Genomic DNA, 25,100 nt, shown 5'->3' with positions numbered 1-25,100 from the left:
GCTGACTAACAGCCCATTAGCAATATCACCATGGATTTAGGTCGTGCTTTTCAGAAATAGAATCCTAAATTCATGTTATAAATTTATGTAAGTAGTCTGCTGTTCGCTTCTCATTAGAGTTGGAAACGGAGACTCCTCTGGATGCAGCGGAAGCGGGCTGGCTGCTGCGATCTGACCACAGGCAGGGAATATCATGGCATCTGCTTTTGGATAACGATGGCAGCGCTGCAGCTGTCCCATTTACAGGCTCAGCAGAATCACCTGTGTCCTGCTCTTCAGTAGTCAGATGGGTTTTGATGGTGTGTTTGATGTTGGGGACTTTGAAAATTCTACATCTCTTTGCTTTTTGAGAGGGCCACAAATTCTTTTATGTCTCTGAGATTAAATGGTGCTCAATAATGTTCACTTTGTGCTTAAACTGTTTTCAGGTAGGGGTGTAAAGGAAAATAGCAACAGAGATGATCATCCCTGGTTTGTGGCAAACCCAGGCAGTGGGAATTATTTGAGGTCTCATCACTGAATGAAAGTAGCTGATTCCTGCTTACCTGTGTTCACCCTGGAGACTACATCACTGGTTTTAGCATTTGCATTCAGGCTTGCTTATCACTGAATTAAACTCTAATAAAGGCATAACCAAGAATTTATGCAACAGACCAGATTCTAGTTGCTTGTTTTCAACAGATCAACTGCATTTGTAACTACTACACAGAGGGAGGAACGCTCTTCAGATGCAGCCGTCGGCAGAGAGCGTAAATGTTTAGAACCAGCCTATCAGCTTGTTTGCCATCTTCCAGCAGTTCTTGGCTTCTAGTGAATAAAAACATTTAATAATTTGTGATTAATGTCCCTTGATAGCTAAATCCTCTTAATAGTTGGTGCCTTCTCCAGTCTTCAATAACTCTTCCTGTACAGATAGTGCTGCCACTCTTCCCCCTGGTAGTATCTTGGTGGTGGTGGTGTTTTGCCCGTGAACTTGTTAGGGTCGTTGGTGCTTTCATTCACAGATCGAAATGGAAGAGTACAGATTTGCAGTGAAGGCACTGATATGCCGAAAATCAAAGTTTGCTTCTCCGTTCTACTGCAGGTCCTGATGTCTGCTGAGCTGGCAGATACACAGCCTGGTGCTGAAGTGGGTTGTTTTGTGCTGGTTGGTTGGTTATTGTATTTTTTCCCCTAGGCTTTGCACCGTGAGCCCAGGAATAGGGCCTTTGAGTATTATCTTAATTTAAGAACTGCCATTACTTCTAAACAGTTTGTGGCTTTCTTAATCAGTGAGCCAAGACATGTGCCTAATGAAGCCTGTTCCTAGACGTGGAGTGGAGTCGGTGTTCTTCCTCCACCCCGACACGTGCCGTGTGGCACTCCGGAGCTTGCGCAGCGTTCGGGGCGGTGTAGTGTCTGCTGCAAGTTTAGATCAGGGCTGATGTGCAACCATTTATATCCTGTTCTGTCTTCTTGTTTCCCTCAGGGAATGGTGCTATCTGCTGAGTACATCAAGAAGAAACTGGAGCAAGAAATGGTGCTTTCTCAAGCTTTTGGACGAGACTTAGTGAGTATTGGTTTCCCCTCTCCCCTTGCAGGCCACACAGAAGATATTTCCCTAAAACACTGGTTTTTGGGGAAACCTCCATGTCCCTGAATCTGTGGTACTAATTTCTCAAATCTTCTTTCTATTCCTGTTCATCTGGATTGGCAGACAGGCAGCCAGTTACTCATTCTCCTGAGGCTTTTTTACTTTGAAACCACCAATACTGTAGAGCTCCTGATTTTCATTCTTTTCCTCAAGCAAAGCTAAGGCAGGAAGTCCCATTTGGTGGCAATGGAGGACAGGGAACATTAAAAACAAATCAACAGGAACTAAAATCCCATCTCCGTGGAGATTCTCTTCGGAGATAGCAATGGGATGCCATGCTGACGCTGTGTGTGTGCACATCTCCTGTGATAGCTATCGCAGAGCCCAAGAGAGGTGTTGTGAAGCAGCCTGCCTTAGTTTATGTGTCAGCAATAGCACAGTCTATGTCCCTGTTGGGGAGGGAACTTCTGAACTGCCTGGTTCCCTGCTGTCACACAGCTGTCCTGCGCCTGAGCGCTGCCCGTGGGGAAATTAGCAATAGCTCAAGGGAGAAAGAAGAGGGGAATAAAAGCCTCAATGGTTCCCTGAAACTTGTCACACCAGTCGATGCTGAAGTGTCTGCCTCGTGATCTGTGGTAGATACAGGGAGAGCTACGCAGGCATCTGACTTCCTTATACGGTGCTTTATTCCCCTCTGCCCAGAAAGTGACAATTGGTCTTGTAAAGTCATGAGGATTTTTTTCCTGATGTCCTATGGAGCTCAATTGCTACCTGACTGGTAAGGATGCGGTGGCATTCAGAGCTCTATACTTTGCTTGTCTCCTGTGCGTGATAAGAAGTATCAAATTCTGTTCTGTTGGAAGCTGGCTTTATGCATGGTGAGTCCACATTCTAACTGATGAAAAATAGCGTAGCTAGCTGGAGCTGGCCCACAAGGACGGAGAGAACTCAATTAATATGAGCTGGAGCAGCTGGCTTGTGTGTAGAAAATGAAGTACTGTCTGAAGCTGAATGCTGAAGAATATCTGAAAAAGCCCTATGGCCAGAACATAAATGCCATCCCAGGTCCTACCAAAGGTTCCTTTAGCCCAGTACTTTGTCTCTGACAGTTGCCAGCAACAGATATTCAGGTAAAAAGTATAGCAAGTGAGGAGCATAAAGTCTGAGTTCTCCCCCAGCGTTCACCCACTGGCTGTAACAGGCATGGTGGTGGCTTAGAGGTGGTCTTGAGAGGGAAAATGACACAAAGATCTTTCTTTCTTGTGGTCTGGTCTTACGTTCTATGTGTGTTTTCTCATCTTATGCAGAAGCCCAACTATAGCCACCACTGTGGTGACCTGGGGCTGTGGAGTCGGGTGCGGGATTCTCTCTCCCTGTGCAAAGCCTGAAGGGCTCCACAGAAAAACAAGACTGAAGCTTCTCAATCATCATCTTGGTGAAGCTCTAGGTTCCGAGCCATGCCTAGCGCTCTAGCCTCTGAATAACAACAACAGTGCAAAATGGGACAGAGTAGTTGGCAGCTGTTGAGAGCACCTAGACCTGAAAGACTACTGTTCAAACTGCTAGCTAGGATTTCTGGTTTTCAGCCTGCACAAGTGGTGGAGTTAATGAAAGCAAGTAAGTTCTAGAACGAAGGAGACCTCAGATGTGTGAGCCTGGACTCGGGTGTTACCAGGTGGCTGTCAGATTTGAGGAGGAGCAAAAGGCTCGGATCAAATCCTAAATAACTCCCAACAGCTTGTGTATGTTTTCTTTTTCTTCCTGCTTTTTTCTTTTAGGGAAGACCCAGTAGGTCAAACAGACTGATGGAGATGTAGGAGAGAATACCAGAAGAGAATGATTCCTAGCATCTGCTCAGAACAAGCAGCGTTGTGGGGCAGGAGTGTGCTTAGACTAAGCAGTGTAAAGCAGAACTCTGCTTCCATTTCAAAATCTAACATACCCTCACTGGTTCCCGTTGGTGGAGGAGCTGCTTAGCTGGAGCGCTCACGTATAGGAAAGGCTCACAGCTGGGGGTTGTGGACTTACCTTTCAGCCTGACCTCAATTTCTTGTCTTGTGTTTTGTTTTCAGGGGAGAGGAACAAAGCACTATGGCCTGATTGTGGTTGGTCATTCCCTAGGGGCTGGCACAGCTGCCATCCTGTCCTTCCTCTTGCGTCCGCAGTACCCATCGCTGAAGTGCTTTGCCTATTCTCCCCCGGGCGGGCTGCTGAGGTAGGTGCTGGGGCAGGAGGACCGGTGAGAGACAGAGAAAGGGGGTGTAGTTGTAGCTGGATCAGATCCTGTTTGTGATGCTCTGAGGAGCAGTGAAAGAGAAGTCTCTGCCCTGAGAAGAATGCAGAAAAATGGAGAGGCAGTTTATAGGAGCTGAGGGTTGTTGGCACCCTTTGCTCTGTGTTAGCTTGGAGCTTAGGTTATGATAGCAGGTGGCCACTCTTTCCAATAATCTGGTTTATGATTTAGTTGCCTGGGGCTATAGCTCTCATTTCACCCTGAATAGTGGAAAATGCAGGTTGCGTGGACGGGGTGCAATTTCTTTATTCTCTGCACAGTGCCAGCGTGTCCTCTCCTCATCTGCTGTGAAGAGATGTGCAGTATGGGGGATATTTGACTGAATGTAGACGTCTGCATCAGTTGGTCTAGGTGTCTGGACTCCTTTTTCAGCTGACAAAGAGATTGGCTCTGCTGAGGTGTGATTTCTGCCCTTCTAGAGTGGGTGCCTAAAATAGGTCAGAGGGATTGCGCTGCTTGGGTGCCTGTTTCTCTCCCTTGGCTACAGGGGGAATCTAGGGTGGCTGCCTTGGATGTTTGGAGAGAGGTAGGTTGAATTCCTCCCACTGTAAATCAGGACAGACCTGCTGATCATGTTATTTACACGGTAGCCAAACAAAACCATCACACTTAATTGCTGCAAAGTGAGATATGGTCTTTCTAGTCGTGATAGACACCATGGGGGCATTTGAAAGCAGCTGTCGACTATCAGAAGCTTCGAGTGATAGTTACTGCATCGTGTTCCAGGAGCAGCCAGGGGTTTTAAACAATCCCACTAAAGAATCTCGACATTAGTGTGCCTTGTCATGGTATTAATCCCTGGTCTTCTGCAGCTGTAGATTAACTGCTCTGCAGAATGTTTCAGGAGAGTTTTGTAGCTTTCTGCTCAGAGTTTCCACTCCTGAGATCTGTTGATAGCTTGGGGCGTGATGTGCTGTGTCACCTCATCGGTCTCAGTTCAGGGAGGTGCCTGTGCCTTGCCACGCTTCTGTTGCAGCGTATGTCATCCCAAGGATCGTATGTGGATCAACAAGGTGGCATCTGTCTGTGGTGACTGATTCAGAAGATGGTTTGTTGGAAGCTAGCTGATTGCAGAGCCAGCTTATAGAGTGGAAGCCTTAATTCCCTCTCATCTTGGTGCTCAGGTTGCTGCAGAAAGTGGCTGTCTTGGTTCTACACCGTGTTTTTAGAGTAGTGTCGGGAGTACAGAATATCTTCTCCTTCCTTTCTGCTGTCAGGCACTGAGTTAGAGTACTTCCTTCTCCAAGTATATGCAGAACCATACACAGGTAAGGACGAAGGAGCTGCTCTGTATGAGCTATACCATTACAGAATAAGTTGCTTGGGGCATGGGATGTGAATACCGGGCTTTTCTTTAGCGGGATGTAAGTCCCAAAAGCCTTGAGCAGCTTGGGTGGTGGTTTTTATGACTCTGATTCACTATTTGGTAACTTCTTTGATACCAGTGGCAAACTGGGCATGAAGTGTGGTTTGCTGCTAGTGAAACACTGTTTGCTTCTTGATCCCGTTTCTCTTCCAGTGAGGATGCCATGGAGTATTCAAAAGAATTTGTGACTGCAGTCGTGCTTGGCAAAGATCTAGTGCCCAGGCAAGTTAAGAAGTGTCTGAATTTCTTGATGAGTACCTGCTGTTCTATACCAAAGTCACCTGTTTCCTAGCAGAAACACCTAGAATCATATCTGCCTCCACTTTCCTCATTTACCTGTCCCTGTAGGCTTCTTGCTGGTCTTCCTAGTTGTCTGTATTGCTGTGTCTTTTACCTGGACACCTGTATCGGTGTTTCACACACCTTTTTACAGGCATATCCCTCCCTGTCCTTCAGCTGCCTGTATGAAAGAAAGGGGTGAATGTCCTGTCTCTGTAATTATGCTCCTCGTGTTATCTGACATGTCAATGCTATCTTCCTGGTTGCCTGTGTTATCTCGCACCTCTTTACACTCTGCCCTGAACTAGATGTGCTGTCATCTCATTTTCTACTGTCTTCCCCTGGATACCCGTTCCATATCATCTCACATCGCTGAACCAGCTCCCTCATTCCTTGTGTCTTGGCATTTCTCTCCTCTTGTCATCTCCTGGGACTTGTTCTGCTGAACAGGGCGTTGGACTAGGAGCCCGACAGCCTGCGTTTGACTCTTGTTTCCACCCGCTTGTGTGACCTCAGATAAATGGTGGTGTTTCTGTCTGTACAATATGAGGCATGTAGAACTCAGTAGAGGGAAAGTACTAAAAGGTACAGAATGTGCCTTTTGGGAACCTGCATGACAAAATCTTGTGCATCCTGTGATCTGTTTAGTGGTGTCATATAGCTCTGTGCCACCTCTCTAATCTACTTATTCTGTGTCATCCTATACTTGTTTCTGTGAATGCATCTTCTCTCTCCTTACCTGTTCATTGACCTCTCTCTGTGTTCACTGATCTGATTCTGCTATTACACTTCATACCTGTTTATTATCACAATGGTTTCCTGTGGCCTCTTAACCCTGGTCCTGGATGATGCCACAACCCACCTCTGAAATGGTCTGCGTTACGGCAGTGAGTTCTGCAGTACCTTTTGTAGCACAGTTTCTTCTTCTGTGCTGCGTGTCCCTGCCACCCTGTTGCCTGCTGTTCCCTGCCCAACTGTCATAACCACGCCTTCCTCTTTTCCAGAATCGGCCTCTCGCAGCTGGAGGGCTTTCGCCGGCAGCTGCTGGATGTTCTGCAAAGAAGTAACAAACCAAAGGTAAGAGCAAAGATTAGCAGATACCTGAAGGTGAGACTCTGAGCAGTAAGGGTAAACTTCTAGCATCACACAGCAATTCTGCAGACTTCTGCCTTCCAGGTCTCCTCGGGTCCACTGTGGCCACTATTTAGGTACCCAGAGGAGCGATGGCAGGAGCTGGAAGGCAGCTAGAGATGTCAGGGCAAAGGGCCGTGCTCTGTTTGCAGGTAGTGTGATAATTCGGGCTCACGTACTGTCAGTTCACCGTCGCAGGTCTAAAATAATTGAGCAGGAAACTTCCTCATCTGAGCCTGCTTTGAAGTTTGTGTTCCAGCTGTGGCTTTTCTTGCCTGGTAACGAATGGTAACAGGCTAGGAAGCACAGCAGTTGTCTGCTTCCAGATGCTGCTGCCTGCTGTCTGGGTGGTCCTGTTCTAGGATAAGCGGTCTGTTAATGTTTTGGAGATGGGAAATGGGGAAAGTTGTTCCTCCCCAGGCTGCTTTACCGTTACACTGAGATGGAAAAAACACAAGACATAAGATTTTTAGAGGTAAAACATTACAGAGATTACCTGTAGAGGGAGAAAACTGAGCTTACATTTCTTTTTCTTGTTAGCATTCTGTGGTTTTTGCGTTTTGGCTTATGGTTTTTTGGTGAATTTCTGTTTTTTAGGATTTCTTCTAGTGCATAAAGAAAGGCCTTAACAAATTTTTGTCTGTTTGTTGTATAGTCTTTTGCTTATTTTTGTACATGAAAAATTGAGATTCCATCTACCTTGTTTATCCTGGCAATGTGAAGTTACCAGCTGGTGGACAAATTGGTGCTTGCTCTAGATCCTTAACTCGCAAAAACTTCCACGAAAAAAGGAAGGGTGAGATGTTGCCACTCCTGCGGTTAAAATTGGGAGAGGAAGAAACAGCTTTAGGTCTCCTGTTTAAGCAATCAGGGCACAAGACCTGTTTTTGCTGTATTAGGTGTTTCTTTGTATTAGATATTTGTTAGGGATTTTAAAAATTATTTTAGGTATTTTTTTCAGTATTAGGTATTCAGTTTAAACCTCTCAATAGCATCTTGTGAGGGGGCTCTACTTTTCTTTGATGTTTTTCTCAATATTCTCCCTCCTTTCTCTCGTGTTCAACAGTGGCGAATCATTGTGGGTGCTACAAAGTGCATACCCAAGTCGGAGCTCCCCGAAGAGACCGAAGAAAATTCGGTGACGAGTAATCGCCTCTGGACCCATCCCAGTGACCTGACCATCGCCCTGTCCGCGAGCACGCCGCTCTACCCACCTGGCCGCATCATCCACGTGGTGCACAACCACCCCGCGGAGCAGTGCTGGTGAGTACGCGCAGAGCTGTGCAGCCCACCCGTAGGTTGGGGGGGGGGGAGTTTTTTTTTTGGAAAAGACTCCCTAAGACAGGAACCCATCTATAAAGGAAGCGATTTTTCTTCTCCCCACTGTTTTAGAGTGGCAGTGATTGTGTCTGTGCTGTCAGAATAGAAAGATAACCACGTCACTGTTGGCTAGTGCAGAATTTTGCATGTGTACTTTAATATCTTCTCCCTTTGTTTTTTCCCCCCTGTCGCTGCAACCTGCTGTTTCTTTTGCCTGCCAAAATATTGGCCTGCTCTTTCCTCTGCTGCTCCCTGTTTTTCCCCTCGGTTTGGATCCCAACTCCTCTTCCAGTTGCTGCGAGCAAGAAGATCCCACTTACTTTGCTATCTGGGGTGACAATAAGGCGTTTAATGAAGTGATCATCTCGCCGGCGATGCTGCACGAACACCTCCCGTATGTGGTCATGGAAGGGCTCAACAAGGTAACGTGGCGTTAGGATCAAGGGGCCGTTAGGTGCCCTCGTGACAGGAGTGCCTTGTCGTGGGCCTTGATGTGCACGGGACAGGTAGTCCTTGCCCAGGAGAGCTGGCTGTTTGAATACACAAGACCATTTGCTTTGGAGGGGAGGAGGAAAAAAGATTGTGCTCTGGGCCAGTCATGCCCAGGCTGTTAGAGTTGAAAAATGGTTGGAAATGGAACGTAGATCTCCATCCCAATACCCAGAGTCCCAGGCTAGGTCCTCTTTCCAGATTTAATGTTATAAAAAGGTGAGGTTGGGTATTGTTTGGTTCCTTCTCTCAGAAGCTGCCCGTTGCAGGCTGCGGTTCAGGTGAAATCCAAGCTGTGACCCAAGTCCTCCACGCTGCAGCCCCTCTGTGAGTCTGAAGGGGGATCGAGCTTAAGTGTAGTGGTTGCAGACTGGGTCTGTGCCACTAAGCTGTGGTTCCTAGCCATGCAGTTCTACTGTGGAGACTTAGCCCAGTCTCATCTGCTCTGCTGGTCTGAAAGCTGCTCCGGCCAGCGTCCTGCCCGTCACCTCCCTAGCGCTGGATGCCCGGATTCCCAGCAGGGCATCCTGGTGGGATGGAGTATGTCAGAATTCCTGATTTATCTTTGTCTCAAGACCTTGCCCTGTGCTTGTGGAAGGTGTTGGTAAGAAGCAGAGGCAAACCCAGCCATTTGAAGGTCTTGGGCTGAGAACGGCAGAGCTGCCATCGCCAGTAAAACCCTGCTGTTCCTTTGCTTGCCTTGAATAGGTCTTGGAGAATTACAACAAGGGGAAAACAGCTTTACTTTCTGCAGCCAAAGTAATGGTGAGTCCTACAGAAGTGGATCTCACCCCAGAGTTGATCTTCCAGAGTCAGCCCTTGCCTAGCGGACCCTCGGTGCAGATCGGGACTGGAGCCATAACAGTGGACAGGAGGAACAGCAGCACTAAGTAAGGATGGATCTTTGATTTCTTTGAAGTGTTGTTGGCTTTAGGTGTTGGGTCCTCTTTCTCTTGGAGTGTTGTGATCAATGTTTGAGGGAAGGACAGACGCAAAGGCTGCCTTGGTGGGATTTTTTGCTTGGCTTCAGTATGCCTTGTCATGTTAGGGAAGAAAAAAACCCTTTGTGTTGCTCAAGAATCTGTGAGTGCAGCAAGGTCAGGAGAGTCTAGAAGTTGAGGGTGTGGAAGAAACTTCCATTTTCTCCTTATCCAGACAAATGGGATTTTCCCCAGAACCATAAAGGCAAAGCTTGCGGTCTTGCAGGCAAATTTCTGTTTTCATGTGTGATTTATGTGCCCAAAGATTGCCTGTATGGTGATTCTCCAAAGCTGAGAAGTAGCAGAAGCCATGGGCTTACCAGAACATATGCATTTAAAGCTATTTTCTGATGTGACTTGTGTGATATTATAAATAAGGCAATCTGGGAACATGGGTACAGGTGAGGGGAGAGCGGTTGGTGGCCTGTTTGTGAAGGATGAGAGCAGAGAGCTCGGTCCAGTGGAAAGCAGGCGAGGAGAAAAGGTGTGTTCTGAGTGCTGAAGGTGTTCCTCCAGGGGCTGTTCTCTGAAAGCCGGCCCATCGCTGAGCGCTGACATCGGTGGCCTGGCAAAGGCCGGGAGGTGGAGAAGGTGTACAAAGGAGTGGTTTGGGGAAGAGCTTGCTCTTTGTGGCGTGTGTAAACAGCTTTCCTCCAGGAGCAAATGGCAGAGTAACTCCTTGCAGGTTTTCAGAGAACACTTGAGGCATTGTGGGACCACAGACTTGTGAGAAAATAAATATAAAAATGTGGGCAAAGACTTATTTCAAAGCTGGAACATGCGACTTCCATCACAGAATCGCATTTTATAGGGCAAGTTTGCAGGCAAAACAGGGAAAATGAGAGAAGGGAGATGGCCTGTAGTCAGAGGTAGCGAATGGAGTTGTGAGTGGAAACAGAAGGCAGCACTGCGGGTGGGAGAGGATGATTTCTTTGCAAGGGACGTAATTCTGGGGAGATTTTGGGTGGAGAGACCCAACAAGAAGCTCTGTGTGTGTGTGGGTGGAAGCAGGGTGAGATGGTCTGTGCTGAGTGATGGACAGCTGAGCATCCTTGAGATAACGTGAGTGAGATTTTAAATTTAGAAGAAAGAGAAGACAGCAAATAATATGAAAACAGTCAGGTTCTTCTCACAGAGAGACTGAAGGGTCAGAGACAGTGAAGGAGAGCTTAGAAGCAGACCCACAGCAATGATGAAACAGCAGGAACGGCGAGTGGCCCACGTTTGAAGGCTGCAGTAAGACTGAGAAGATGAGCTAGGTCAAGCGGCAGGGAGAGGAGCGGTGGTTTCTGTGCCGTGGCCAGAGCAGACCCAAGGAGCTGCTTCCCTTTGAGGTGAGTTGAAAGCAGAGGGGGAATTCTGAGGTGTGAAAGGGGAAGGAGCGGGGCAGAGGGCAGAGAGGCTGAAGGGAGGTGCTAGAGCAGAAACAGTTGTCGGCTGGGTGTGTTTTAATTCGAGGTCAGAGCCAGCTTACTGTGTCAGGCTCCCTCTTTTGGGGTTTTTGAAACCTTTTCTCAGATCATTATTACTCTATTGAAGTTACAAATGGATCAAATCCTGGCCTAACTTCTAAGCCTTTCCCTATGTATCATGTCCTTTGAGCAGGTGCAGCAGTCCTCTCCCAAGCTCAGGCTCTCTTCCCAGACATTTCCTTAAGTTCATGTTTTAGGGCTGCTGCTTTGGCTGCAGGGAATCCCAGGCTTTGTGCGTGCTTGGTGTGGGGAGCTCCTTCCCTGCATCTTTGACACAGCGTCTTTCTGGAGGAGCCAGCCTGATGCTTTGTAGTCTTAGTGTGACTGGAGCCTTTCTAAAGATCTTTACTTCTCTTAAGCCGAGTAAATTGCTTTTTATACCTGTTTAAAAGTCTGCTACCTGAAATGGTAATTAAATTGGTCATGGGTGATGCCTTAACAGCCTGCTGGCATTTGTGATAAGAAGGTAGGGGTTGCCAGCATGGAGAAGGAGGGGAAGGCGTGGGCCTGGAGTGGTTCCAGAGTGTGAGAAGAAAGAAAGTAGTAGGATAACCGTAGGCTGAGCCTTCGTCCTCTCTTGCCTCAATCCTCTCTAATACAGAGGTGTTGGGCGAGAGAGGGGTTCGTCTGCATGTGTGGAGACTGCACCATGGTTTTGGGTGCTTGTTAGAAGAGCTGCAAGTTTCACTGGGAGCAGAACCGTGGTTCTAAGTGAAAATGGTGCTGGAGAGGGAAGACCTTAGCCAGGAGAAAAGGGAGAAGGGCAAGAACCAGAGGGTAGAAACTACCTAATATTTTCAGCTGGGAGGACAGAGAGAGAAGAGGTTCCTTGCAGATGTGGAGAGCTCTGGTTTGAGCAAGGCTGTGTGCCCTCAGCGTGTATGAGGAACTCTGTCCCCAAGACTTGGTTCCTCTGGCTGCTCTGGCAGCTTGCGGTTCTGTGGAGCCACGCAGCCTCACGTGCTCTGTTTCTCATTGCAGGAGCAAGTCCCATTCTGAAATTAGCTTGGAGGGGTTTTATGAGACAAAGCCGCTTTCTCCTGTGCAGAAAGACCCTGTGGAGCTGCTTCTCCTGGATACAAAGGAACGCCTGTCTGTGGAGCTGCAGGACCGTCGTGCCCCTCTCGCCACCATGGAGAGCCTCTCGGACAATGAATCCATCTACAGCTTTGATTCCAGGCGCTCCTCTGGTTTTCGGAGCATCCGGGGCTCCCCCAGCCTCCATGCTGTCATGGAGAAGGATGAGACGCACTGCTTTTATATAGACCCTGCTATCCCTGAGGAGAACCCCTCCCTCAGCTCGAGGACAGAGCTGCTGGCTGCCGATAGCCTCTCCAAGCACTCCCAGGAGACGCAGCCCCCCGACAATGCGCTCAACAGCGGTGGCACGACCCCCCAGCGACGCTGCAGCGAGGAGGGGGCCAGCAGCGAGGGGGACCGCGTTTCTTTAGCCCCTCGGGAGGAGCTGTCCCTCCAGAACGGACGGCTCACGGATGTTCCCAGTCCCCAAGTGCTGGAGTTTGCTGAGTTCATAGACAGCCTCTTTAATTTGGATAGCAAAAGCAGCTCCTTCCAGGACATCTACTGCATGATGGTGTCAGACAGCTCCAGTGACTTTGCAGAGATGCCCAAGTCTGTCAGCGATCAGGAGATCCTGTTGAGGGCACAATATGAACCCAACCTAGTCCCAAAGCCCCCGAGGTTGTTTGCAGGCTCAACAGATCCTTCGTCGGGCATCTCTGTCTCACCCTCTTTCCCCCTTAGTTCATCTGGAGAACTCATGGACATCACTCCCACAGGTGTGAGCAGCCAGGAGTGCCTGGCCACTGACAAAATCCGGACTTCCACTCCCTCTGGGCACGTAACCAGCCCTGCCAAGCAGGACGACCTCATGATTTCAGCCCTCTAGTGCAGGGTAAAGGGGTGCGGCTCCGAGAGCTGATCCCGTAGGCTGAGTGCTGGGATAATACTTGGAGGAGGTGGTCATTGGGCAGTTTGGATCAGAGGAGATGGCTGGAAACATTCCTTCTGGGGTGACCCAGTGGTGGCACGCTGGTGTCTGCAGGATGGATTGAGCTCGAGTCCTGTGCTTGCTGCTGGGGGAAGCAGCGTTGCCTCACGAGGCCTGCAACGCTAAGAGGGTCTGAGTCCCGAAAGGTAGATGCCAGTTCCCTACCTCAGCCTGCCACGTTTCATTTCAGAGGCAGATCCCTTGCCCCGGGGCACCTGCTGAGCTTGGGAGTGAGATACCTCGCTTCAGGGAATCCTCGGGGGCGAAGGGGTGGGTTCTCTGAAGCTCGAGGACTGGGATAGACAGAAGCAAGGGGGGGCCAGGCCAGATCACCCCCTTGGTACCGTGTCAGTGGTTTTGGAAATGAGCGGATTGAGACTTTGGGCCTTATTGCACTACCAGGTCGGATCTGGCCCGAGATCCAATTCGCCACCCTTCCGCGGGGAGTGCTTTTGTAGGACGCTCTCCTGTCTTAAAGCCATTGGGGCTGTATTCTCCCCAAATGCAGTCTCCCCTCCCCCGGCCAGGCACAGAAAGAGTGGGGCTGGCGCAGTGTTTTCTCTCCCCTGAGTGCTGCTGTGTTCAGTGACCACCAGGCTGCTGCTGAGAGGGAAGGATGCTGTTCTGAAGAGCCAAAGCCCTCCTTTGCCAGAAAGAGTTCTCCTGGATTGCCACCATCGTCACTTCCCGGTTCCCTGGACCACTCTGAGCTGGCGGCGACACTCTTGCAGGACTGACAGGATTCTCATCTCAGAGCTGCATGGATGGATCAACTTCAAAATTTAGCAGGCTTCTTCACACCCAGCATTATTTGCCAGGAGCCTTGCGGAGCCTGGGGGCCTCTCCTGGGCTCCGCTGGGTCCTCACACCACCCATATGCAGCAATCACAGACCAGTGCCAGCCTCTGTCATTGGGAGTTCAGGGAAAAGATGAACTTTCACTGAGTATTGAAATCTCTTGTATGTTTACAGAGCTGCTAAGCTTTTTGGAAGGTATTTATTAAGCAAACAGGGAGGCTTTCCCTAAGCAAAAAGCATGTCCATTCTCTCCTTCCTGTGCTTGTCCCCTCTGGGGACTGAGGGGAGAGAGGACGGGCATGGTTGCGAGTCCCCTGCTTTTAAAGTGGAGTCTGGGGGAAGCTGCGTGTGACCCTCATCTGCCTCTCAGTTGCACAACACCGCGTTGCAAAGCTTGACCAAGCTGCTAGTAAAACTACCTGAGCACTGCAGTGCAGAGCCTCGGTGCCCAGAGGAGCCTGCTAGACCGATCTAGGCAGGTGCTTTCCGATGGTGGGAGCAGGAGGGAAACCACCTGTCTACAAAATTAATCATACTGTGACCTCTAGAAGGCCTTTGACAAAACACCTTCATTGAAAAGCTCAGCAGAGCTACCAGTCGGTCTCACTGGAGCTCTGTCCTCCCTCACTGGAAAAGAAACTCCTGTTTTAACTTCCTTCTAATCACAGAGGTGTTATTGCCCTCCTTTGCCCTCCTTAGCTGCGACGTTTCCGCTGTGGGAGGATGCTGTGCTTCCCGAGAGCTTAGCTCGTGGCGGATCCCCAGGCTCCAGCTATCCCTAGCCTCTAAGCCGTGGTCACCGAGTAGTCCCTGGAAGCCACAGGCGTGGGTCGGGGCTGTGCTGTCCCGGGTGCCACGCACCCAGAGCACGAGGGGTGTCGAATGCCATCGAGTGGGAACCGGAGCACTTCGTAGCCAGTGTGCGTTGGTGGAAATCACTTCGGGTGCACAGAAGCAAACTGGGCTTTGTGTCCAAGTGCCGATCTCCCACTCAACAATTTAGTGTGGGGTGCTGTGTCCTCTCTTCCTTAAAAATTTGCAGGGGCTTTGTTAAATGGGCAGTAAAATATTGTCCCTGTGGTTTAGGTTCCAAAGGTGACTTTTTCTATACTGTCTTGAACTGGAGGGAAGAAGCCCCTCTGAAATAATTTGTAAAAGAAAAATGCTTTCATTTTGAGCAACCAGAAGTTACTTTTTTCTTTGTAGGTCCTTCAGAAAAGAGCAGTGTTGTTCCCCTCGCTGAGAGCTCGTATGGTTCAGGAGCTCATAGAGATCAGCTGTGTAAGTGCCATCAGATCATCCACTATTGCAGACCGCAGGGTAAGGCTGAATTGCTGCACACCCCCAAGCCACGCTGCAAAGGTGGTGTCCAGGAATACGCACAATAAACTGGATAATTTTGAGGGGGAAAGGAGAGCTGAGGCGGAGGGAGGCTGAGGCTAGCAGGCTAGCTCACCTCCTGACACGTGGTGATCAAATGGGGGAGGAGGAGTTCACTTCTGCCTTTTAATTGTTGGCAGAAGGTGGGTAGTAATAACACTTAGCACTTAGGCAGAGCTTTATCTCTGCAAAGCACTTTACAAACATTAATGAAAGAATCATCTCTGTCCCTGGCAGGGAGGTATGAGGAGATGGCTGTCTCTGAGACTAGGTGGAACTACTGGTGCCCTACCTGAGGGTGGTGGGGAGATGACTCGAGGAAGGTGGATTATCTCCCTCCTAAGAAAAAAATTGTTGTTTGAGTTGTGACCCCATGATGTTTAATGGGTCGCAATATTGCACTAAAAGGTCACTTTTGATCTGGGTGTACCTCTGCTGTGTCCTGGAACACACGATCCCTGTGTGTGACTGTTTCCTCCTCTGTGCCATTGGAACTGTGTCCCGGGGGAACGGGGTTACCTCGCCCTGACCAGCTGTAGCAGGAGACAGCCTGGCATGCTGCATTTTTAGCTTTGTGCTCTGTGACTACTGGGCTTCTTCTGAAAAGCCTGGAAATACCTAATGCTTGTGACCTGGGCTTGCCATAGATCAAGGCAGTAAAGGTGCAAAAGAGTCCGTTTAGTTAAGGTTCTTATTGCATCATATTATGGGTAACACCTGTTTTCCATTGATCTCTTGACAAACAGATATGTTCAGTCCTCACAAAGTAAATCCACTTTCTTTGCATTATATCTGCTTTAAATGTCTCTCTGTGTCTTGATTCTCATCACTCCTTTGCTCTAAGGGCGTTTGGACAGGCTGAGCTCCGATTTCATCCTGGAAGAGCGTAGCTGGAGAGTTAAAATAGATGCTAAGCCCGTAGCTACCTCCTTCGTTTGTACTGCACGCTGTTGCCTACTTCCTCTGCCCTCACTCCACTCTGATGCGCAGCTGTCTTCGGAATCATGAAGCATCTTCAGATTTCTTAATCTCTTCGCTTCTGGTTCCTACTCCTTGAGCTTCGTGCCTTCTAACCTTTGTACTCTCCCGTGATGTTTCAATGGGATGTTCCACCCCGCGTGGAGGCAGTGCTGGAAGTGCGGTTCCCAGTGCCTGACGCCCGAGAGCCCAGCTGAGCAGCCAGCCCTTCGCCCAGTTGAGTGGCACATCCGTAAAATCCCTTCTGAGAGCTTTTTGGTAGAGGAACAGAGCTGGGGCCACGCAGTTCCTGGAGAGCAGAGCGGGCTTTGTGCCCCCTCAAAGCGCAGTGAGTGAAACCCTCAACACCGATGCAGCTCTGCCAAAGATTCTAGTGGGGTTCTCTGCCCTTTCCACGATCCTCTGGCGCAGCGGGTTTGGGCTGACTGTGTCACTGGCCCTTGTGTTGCGTGCTTGCTCGTGATATTCCCAGCAGACTGTGGTGGAGCGTAATCCTGAAGCCTGGAAGCGTTCGGGGTGCAACATGGGAGGCCTTCAACTAGATGGTTGTTGAACTCCATCCAGCAGCTCAGCCGCTGACCCCGCTGCGAATGCGCTCGCAGGGTGTGAAGGATTTGCTGCTGCTGTCCGTTTTTGGTATCTATAAACTGCACTCTGACCCTTTTGGGTATGTCCAAGGTGGAATAAAATAATCCTGTTGGTGATATCCCAGGGAATTTTGGTTGTCAAACCCTTAGCTTGTAACGTTGGCTGGCTGTGGTTTGGGAGGCTCTTCTGCATCGATAATAATTGCTTTTATTGTTGCTTTAATTGTAGCAGTGCCAAGAACGTAGACAAGATCCTGCTGTGCTGAATACGTGCAAGCGCTGAGCAGAAAGCGAGCCCTTCTCCAGTACTTCCTGTTATCCCCTTCTCTTCTCCGGGGAGCTGCCCTCTCCACTTGGAACGTGCATTTTCTCCTAGAAGTGCAACTCTAATGCTTCCTCTTATCTTTGCTCCCTGTTCCTGTCACCTAACCAGGAGCCACCTTACTCTCCTCTTGGTTACTCAGTCTCAGGATCTCAGCCCACATCCTCCATAGTACCACTTATGTATGGGAAAGCTTTTCCCCACGGTCTCCTGATGAGCCAGAACAGTTGAACGGGATTCCTGTCTTGATTTGCTTGAGAGAGCTGCTGCTCTCTCTGGCAGGTAAGCCTATCTGGAAAGGTCAAAGCACTGTCAACACCGAGAGCTTCTTTAGCTACCTCTAGCTTTTGCTTACCTGGTCTGTGGTCAGTATTTTCAGCATTCATAATTTCTGCAGCTTTTGAAGAACTTTATTCAAGGTAAACAGGAGTTGTATGAGATATTTTGCTCTCTACAGAGGACTGAGATGGCAAAGCTGATGGTGAGGGTAGATATACAAATCCACTGACTCCCATTCTGTACTTTTAGGACACGGCTGCTTAGATTGCAAGAACAGCTGAAGGTCCTGAACAGGATTTAGGTGGGAAGCAGGTGTTGCTGGCAATGAGCAATGGAGAGAAGGAAAAGCACCAAGCATGGGGATGGAGGATCAGCGTGTGCTCCTTGGAGCTGCTTCTGCTGCGGGAGTCTGACTTGTTGCCGTGTCCTGTCGCTGTCAAAAGAAGCAGAACAGGGCTGATCTGCATCGGGCGCAGCAAGCTGGATGAATATGGCATTACTTTTTCAATTATCTTCTAATAAGCTTCCCCTCTACTCAGTTTCACTGTTTATAATCTGGGCTTAATTGGTTTTTAAATCTTCCCTTAATACCTTAAGTGATTTTGGTTTTGTCAGGTGTGTCTTTGACTCTTCACTGCTCTAGGTTAATGTGGGGCCCAGTCTTAGTGCTCTCTCTATAAAACTCTTCCATGTTTCTGGTTACTACTGCTTCCCACTTCCAAATTCATTTTAATCCTTCCCGTATCCAGCTTTTAGACCGGGTGATGAGATCTGTACGTGTTTGAGAGCATCCTGTTGGTTTGTAAAGTGGCCTCTTCCAATATGTTCTTTATGCACTTAAATGTTTATTTTTCAGCTTTATCTGCCTGCGCCAATATTTCCATTGAATTGCCCGTGTAGATACCCAGTTTAATTTACAGCTTGGGACATATGAATAACCAGAATTATTCCTTGCAGGGGTGATTAGTTGGGGTTAATCATTGCTGAAATGCATGTGTTGGTGTGTTTAAGTTTGTCTTTTGTGGCTAGATCCCTCCAGGGGAGACTGGGAGAAGGAGCCCCAGTTCTAGCTAGCCCAAAATATGCACACTTTGTTGTCTGCAGTTGTATTGGCACCCCTCTCCCTTTTTTTAGGATAGCTGTTAGATCTTTCTCGTAGCAAAACAGGATACGTATTACCTATGCAAAAACTGCCCTTGGGTTCCTTTATACATTTTACAATCTGAAGGAGTGGATTTCTAGACGTAGTGAAATTTGGAGCGTCTTAAAGTTTAGCTACTGAGCTACGATCTCCTCCTCGTTTCTGCTGGCGAGGGGACGTCCTGTGCCCGCAAGCAGCGCGCGCGCTCATCGACGCGGCCGGCGCCGAAACCCCGGCAGAGCGGAGCGGTGATGCTGGAGGACATCCCGGCCTGCCCCGCTGCCCTTCCAGTCGGCAGCAGCACTGCCACGTTTGCCTTGGGAAGCAGCTGGGCTGGAGCCCTGCTCGCTGCGGGGTTCGCTCTGTGCCCGTGCCTGCCCGCCGCCGAGATGTGCTCTTCCCTCGGCAGCGGGAGGACGCGCGGCTGCAGCAGCTTTTCTCTATTTGCAGTAGCATTTGCTTTCAACTTTTTTTAGGGATGGTGGTTGCAACTACTGCCTGCAGCACGTATGAAGCCACACAGGTCAGTAATTTCCTGGTGAAGTGGTTTAGAAGTCTTTAAATGTAATGCAGAAACACTGGCAAAGGTGTAAAATAACCTCTGGCCCTGGACGTACCGAGCAGCTCTGCTTTTTGCTCAAAAGCTCCTTCAGCGTTCCTCCGATCCGTAGTGTTACCCCTGTCCCTTTCTGCTTAGACCACTGAAGTCGGAGATGGCTTTTGCTGAGAATCCTTCTGTGCTGTCACTCATTTGTTGTCCCTGCTGTTTAATTTAAACCCAGTAAAGCTGGATTTTTGCTGGGAGCTGTTATTTAGTCATGCTGCTGCCCACAGCCTCTTAGAGCTTCTCTGCACTTTGGGAAGCGTTGAGACAATCTCTGCGATCCTCTTTCTAGTTGGAAAAGCACAGGGTGAGTAGGTACTTGTTGGCCAAGTGCTCCCTCGTTAGTCCTGTGGTAGCAAAACTAATGAGTTACAGAAGGACAGGGCAGTGAAAGGGAAATGGGTCACATACCTAATGCACTGGGCCTGAAAGCTCGGTGTGAAAACCCAAGACAGATTTAACATGGATGGTTATTCCTTAGCTGTGAAATGTCAGCTTCTTCCCTGCTTGCAGTGTGCCTGGTGCCTCTTTAGCCTGCCCAAGGAAAGGGGAAGGTTGGGAGTTCAGCAGCGCTTTTGCACGGACTCCTCTGAGGCTCTGAATGAAGGAATGTATTGCTCTGAAGCACTGGAGAGCGCTGGCTCGGTCAGGCTTGGTGCACGTTCTTCTCGGGGCCCGCGCCGTGCTGAGCTGCAGCGCTGGGTTTAGGGGAGAGCTGCATCTCTTGTGCCAAGGCTCCCTCTCATGGTGCTGCTGCGTGGAGGAGGCGATGCTCCGTGTCGAGGCAAACCCTACCCAGGCTTGGCAGCCATGGGAAGGCCGAGAGGAAGATCACAGCAGGGTGGTGGGACTTGGGCTGGGAGTTCCTTGCTCTCCAGTCAGATGGTCACACTGGTGTTACGGGTCATATCCGAGAGGTGCATGGTATAGATTGTACCACCATTCACAGAATCACAGAATAGTAGGGGTTGGAAGGGACCTCTGTGGGTCATCTAGTCCAACCCCCCTGCCGAAGCAGGGTCACCTACAGCAGGCTGCACAGGACCTTGTCCAGGCGGGTCTTGAATATCTCCAGAGAAGGAGACTCCACAACCTCCCTGGGCAGCCTGTTCCAGTGCTCCGTCACCCTCATTCATCGTTTCTTCCCTTGCCTGCTCCGGAGTGGGCTGTGGGCCTGCTCTGTTCCCTTCAAGGGAGGAGCCACTGTCTCTTGCAGCGAGATCTGGTGAGAACAAGCCGCGGGGTCTGTGATTTATTTTCTTCAGCGTTTTATATTCCAGGTCAGCTGGGCCTTTCACTGCAAGATGGGTGGGTGTTAGATCTGTGGCAGACAGAGCCCAAAACCTAAACCACATTAATTTATACTCGCTCTCGTTAGAGTGGAGAAATATTTTAGGAAGGAGATCTTTGGCAGTAACGGTAGCCCGCTGCGTGGAGGGCAGCGGGTTCTGCAGAGCAGCAAGGCTGCGGGCTTCCTAGCGTGGCAGGACCACCTCAAACGCCCAAACTTCTGCGGCCCTTCTGTCTTCCCCACCTCCCCTCTGCGTCTGCGCCCGGCGCTTCCCCGAGAGCTGTCCCGCTCCGCGCGGGAGGGTGCTGCTAGCCAGACCTCGGGCTGCTTGAGGGCACGCACCCTGGCAATTCCGCTGAGGAGAGAACGATTCCTTGCGTTGTCGTAGGGACTTGGAGTCTGAAAAAGCATCCCCTGCTTCCGAGCACTTTGCTGTCTCCGTTACTGTTGTTTTCTTTTCTGCTTCTTTTCTGGAGTTCATACCTGTTGTGCCTTTGTTTCCGTTGGCTTGAGGTCCAAACCTGCTTGGGACCAGGTGTCTGCCAGCTTCCTTTCCCCCTCCTGTACGTTATTTCTTCTCCGGGTGTATAGAAGGGAGCGTAGCGTGGCCGAGGACTGGTTCAGAGTTGCCCTTGCTGCCGGGCCCTCCCTTCCTGCCTCAGCTAGGACTTGCCAGATTTCCCCCTTCTCTCCTGCTGCCTCAGGTCGTCTCCAAGTGCCGATAGCAAAGCCGGACCTGAGGCCGGCTGTTTCCTCGAACCCACACCGTGGTTACCCTGCCAGCCCCCTCCGATCCGGAACCTCATCTTGGGCAAAGCGAGTGTTTTCTGTGCGGCAGGAAGGGACCGCTTCCTGCCGCTTCTTACCTTGGGGGTACGAGACCTCAGTCAGTGTTTAACAGGTCTGTCGGAGTGAAACTTCCTCTCAGGTCTATTCTTGAGTAAAACTCTTCCTGCTCTTCAAGATCTGACTCTCTTTTTGCAAGAACCTACGCTGAAAGGGACTGGACATGCTCTGAAGTGTCCGCTGCAGCTTTGCTTTGCTGACTTTTCTCTCACTGGCTGTGGAACAGCCATCTTCCAAAGGTAAGCTCTCTTTTTAGAGAGCCGGGCATTTTTGCCGCTTCCGTTGCTGTGTTTGAGACCTCTGACCTCACCGCGTTATCCTGCGCTCTGCTTTTCGTTTGCTGAAGTTTTCTACCTGCCCAGCATTTCTGCATGATGGGGGGGACCTCTGTCTGGCTACTCAACTTCTGCACGATCATTAAACCCGGAGCAGGGCAGGAACAAGCCTGCCTTTTGGTTTTTATTGGGTTTCCACTGCCCTGCTTTCCATCATGGGCTTTGTGCAGTTCTGATGGCTCAGTCGGAGGCACCCGGTGCGTGTGGCGGTGCCGGGACGAGGGAGCGCGCGGAAGCAGCGCGTGCGTCGCTCGGGCTGGCATGGCGGACGTGCTTGTGCCGTCTGTCCTGCCGTGACGCGCTGCTTTGGGGACGGTGTGTGCGAAGCCATCGCGTCACGCCATGTTTCCTAGACCGCTGCCGCGCACCTTTTTGGGTCCTGACTCCTTTAGCAGCATGTCCACGGTGCTGGCTGGTGGCCAGGTGGCATCATCTGCAGCTCCTGAGGCTCCAGCTTCCCAGCTTTCCCTCCCCGAAGGCTGCAGCTGGCTGAAGAGGTGATGTCCAGGGAATAGTCTCAAGCTCCTGTCTTAGTGATAACCCTAATTACTAATGTCAACGGGAGGATTATTGGTGATGGGTTGTGCTGATGGGTTGTGCCTCCCCGCCTGTGCGTGTGGGGCAGCAGGAGAGGAGCATTCTGCCCTGTCAGACCCTTTCCTATGGCTGAGCTGTCTGCTCTGCTGTCCTGCCGTGACAGCCACCGGTCTGGCCCATCCTCCCTTATGGCTGGGAACGAGCAGAGACAGCAAGACCAGAGGAGCTGATGGAAACTATTTCCTTTCTCATCTTTTTGTGTGTTTTAGTGCCGGCTGTGCTGGGTGGAGCCCAGCTGGATGGCCCCTGTGGACAGGAGCTGTCTGCTGGTGGGGGGCTCCACGCAGCAATGGCACACACCAAGTCCCTTGCCTCCCGCTTCTCTCTCTGTCAGCAGAATCACAGAATAGTAGGGGTTGGAAGGGACCTCTGTGGGTCATCTAGTCCAACCCCCCTGCCGAAGCAGGGTCACCCAGAGCAGGCTGCACAGGATCTTGTCCAGGCGGGGCTGGAATATCTCCAGAGAAGGAGACTCCACAACCTCCCTGGGCAGCCTGGGCCAGGGCTCCGTCACCCTCAGAGGGAAGAAGGCAGACACCAATGCCTCCGTGGAAAAGCCCTTCTGCCCATTTCGGTCACCTATCTCACGTCGTCGTGTGCTGGGGCAGCTCAGACTAAGGGTAGCTAGGAGTTAACTCTTCAACCCCAATTGCCTCGTTATAGCTGAAGCCTTTTGCGCTGGTGGGAGAAAAACAAGTCCTAGCTGGTGGGAGAAAAACAAGTCCTAGGGAGCTCTGAGCTGCTCCGACTGCCTCTTGCAGGGCTGAGAGCGCTTGCATATGCAATCAGGGGGGGAAATGGCACAGGAACCTGTGTCCCCACACTCAACCAAGAGGTCGCTGCCCGTCCCGGGAATGCTGCCCTCCAAATCCCTGCTCCGAGCTGCCCCAGCATGAAGACTACAAGGAAACTAAAGCACTCCTCGTGTGCCATTCTCATGTGACTTTTTGTACCTATGTATGAAAGATCCAAACTAATAATTGCTGTAAAGAAAGATACAGATTAATATAGCATATTATATAAAGATCTATGTATATAAAAGTTTCTGTATATTGTATGGCACTGTGTATAAAATGGATGTAGAAGCATGACTGGTGTATGTGACTGTTCCCAAGTCTGACCTGGAGAATGCTGGTTGTGATTTGCCTGAGGTTACGTCCTAAAGGATTGTGAGTGAGTTTGAGAGTCGGAAGAAACTGCACTGGGGTCTCTTTGCAGAGGGACGAGGAATACGGTGTTGGTGCGTCGCTGCAGCTCTCTGGCAGGCTCTGGGGAGCAGGTTAGCTGCCCCTGGGGCTGATCCATCGCCTCGCTAGCTGTCTGTTGTGGCCTTTGGAGTGGGAAAAATGCTTTGCGGAACACCTCTGTCCCTTGAGATCACCTTGACACTTCTGTGCCCTGCCTTTCTGTGCAGCACTCGCTAGCTCCAGCTTGGCCCTGTGCAGCCAAGGGTGGAAGCTGCAGGAGACTCGGCTCTAGCAACCTCTCTTCTTCAGTGGACAAGAGAGTGGAGTAAGAAACTTGATGCTTTGAGTTACTGAGTACTTGAATTCAACACACCATTCAAAAATTACCTTCGTGCAAAGGCAGTTGATTACAAGGGACTCTTTGGAAGGGTAGGAGAAGGTGGCAGGGAGAGAAGAGGAGGACTGAGTGCAAGCAAAGGATAGCATAGGAGTTCACCCCGTGGAAACGTCGCCAGGTGCTGGGATCCTGCTGCAGAGGAGGTGAGCTCAGAGTGGTGAGCAGGAGCTTCACAGGAGCCTGGCACCGAGTGCCCTGCAGAGCAAGGGACGCGTCTTTGTCTGGGTTTGTAAAGCAGAATCTCAATTCCTCGTGCTGTTCGTGCTACAGATGAATAATGGCTATAGTAATTCATATTCTGGAAAAGGGAAAGCAGTAATTGTGGCTTACAGGGTCAGAGAGAGAGGGAGAAGGGGAGCTGGTGGAACAGCTTCTGGAGAGGAACGGGAGCTTTCTGACCAGCCGTGAGAAATACAGGCAGGAGAAGGAATGCCTGGAAGAAAGTAATCCTATTAATGGCTGCATGGCATAGTTTTTATGGTTGGTCCTGAAGAGACTGAGTGCTATCAGGGAATTAAGAGCTCAGAGGTGGCTGAACTACTGAGTTCCTATAAAAATGCCTATAAAAAGTGCCGGTATGTAGAAGCGTCTGCCTGATGCTTTGGTTTGGTTTTGTGGGTTTTTTCCTACCCATTACTGTATCAGCCTCATAAAAGGATATTGCCTCTTCTGTAAACACTTCCTCTCGTGGGGAAAGAAAAACATCAAGCTCTGGATACTACCCTTGTATAAACATAAAATAATCCCTGCTTAGGGGTGACTGTTTTAATACAGTTACTAAGGAGAAAAATATACGGATGTGTACACAGCAGGCATGGTGGATGTTGCTTTAAAACCTGTTTTACTATTAAAAACATTAGCTATTGGATGGAGCTAGGGATGTAGTTGCTATTTCCAAGAAGAATCTCTGGCTGGGTGGTGTGTGGTGGCTGTAGGAGAAATTTCTAGCTTATTGAGGAAAGCGGTTTTCAACCCGTTGGCCAGAAAGCACCCAGAACTACACCAGAAAACAATTTTTCCAACAGTTTGTAAGCCAGACTGATACATTCCCAAGCAAGCAAAGGAAATGAGTGACAACTAATGGAAATATGTAAGTAGTTAAAGCTGTGGTCTAATTGCTAATCACTTGTAAATGGAAACCAGCATTGTGCAAACTAGTTAATGAGGTTTTTTTAAGGATGCTAGGTTGTACTTCAGTTAGAAACAAGAAAAAAAAGAAGTTAAACAGCGATGTGAAGGTGATTGTACAGAAAGCATATTTAAACAATCATGCTGTGAAAGGTTATTTAATTAGCCTGTACTTTTCAGAAGAGGTAATGGTCTGGTCAGTTGTATTACACAAAACCTTACTTGACAAACTGATTATTTGTGTTAAGGGAGATAAAACCAATGTACGGATGGAAGGATTTCTAGCTGCCTGGTGTCCCTAGCTCTCAGTGCTTTG

The 25,100-nt window shown here is 49.7% G+C and overlaps 1 protein-coding gene across 7 annotated transcripts in view; it reads left to right on the top strand.

The window, feature by feature from the left end:
• Positions 1–23,463, top strand: part of DAGLA (diacylglycerol lipase alpha) — a 77,122-nt gene extending 53,659 nt beyond the window's left edge. For 6 of the 7 annotated variants that reach the window (XM_075425595.1, XM_075425596.1, XM_075425592.1 and 3 more), the window contains 8 exons: positions 1,469–1,549; positions 3,646–3,788; positions 5,386–5,454; positions 6,516–6,588; positions 7,709–7,905; positions 8,255–8,384; positions 9,160–9,341; positions 11,885–23,463. In XM_075425595.1, the coding sequence (XP_075281710.1) occupies positions 1,469–1,549; positions 3,646–3,788; positions 5,386–5,454; positions 6,516–6,588; positions 7,709–7,905; positions 8,255–8,384; positions 9,160–9,341; positions 11,885–12,812 (1,803 nt within the window). In that variant the 3' untranslated portion in view covers positions 12,813–23,463. Of the gene's footprint in view, positions 1–1,468; positions 1,550–3,645; positions 3,789–5,385; positions 5,455–6,515; positions 6,589–7,708; positions 7,906–8,254; positions 8,385–9,159; positions 9,342–10,566; positions 10,766–11,884 lie in introns of all 7 variants that reach the window. The other variant, XR_012764487.1, reaches the window with a different exon arrangement.
• Positions 23,464–25,100: the final 1,637 nt, after the last annotated feature.

Source organism: Opisthocomus hoazin, chromosome 7 (genome assembly GCF_030867145.1).
Source record: "Opisthocomus hoazin isolate bOpiHoa1 chromosome 7, bOpiHoa1.hap1, whole genome shotgun sequence".
Taxonomy (NCBI): Eukaryota; Metazoa; Chordata; class Aves; order Opisthocomiformes; family Opisthocomidae; genus Opisthocomus; species Opisthocomus hoazin.
This window is presented reverse-complemented; position numbering and strand designations above follow the sequence as displayed.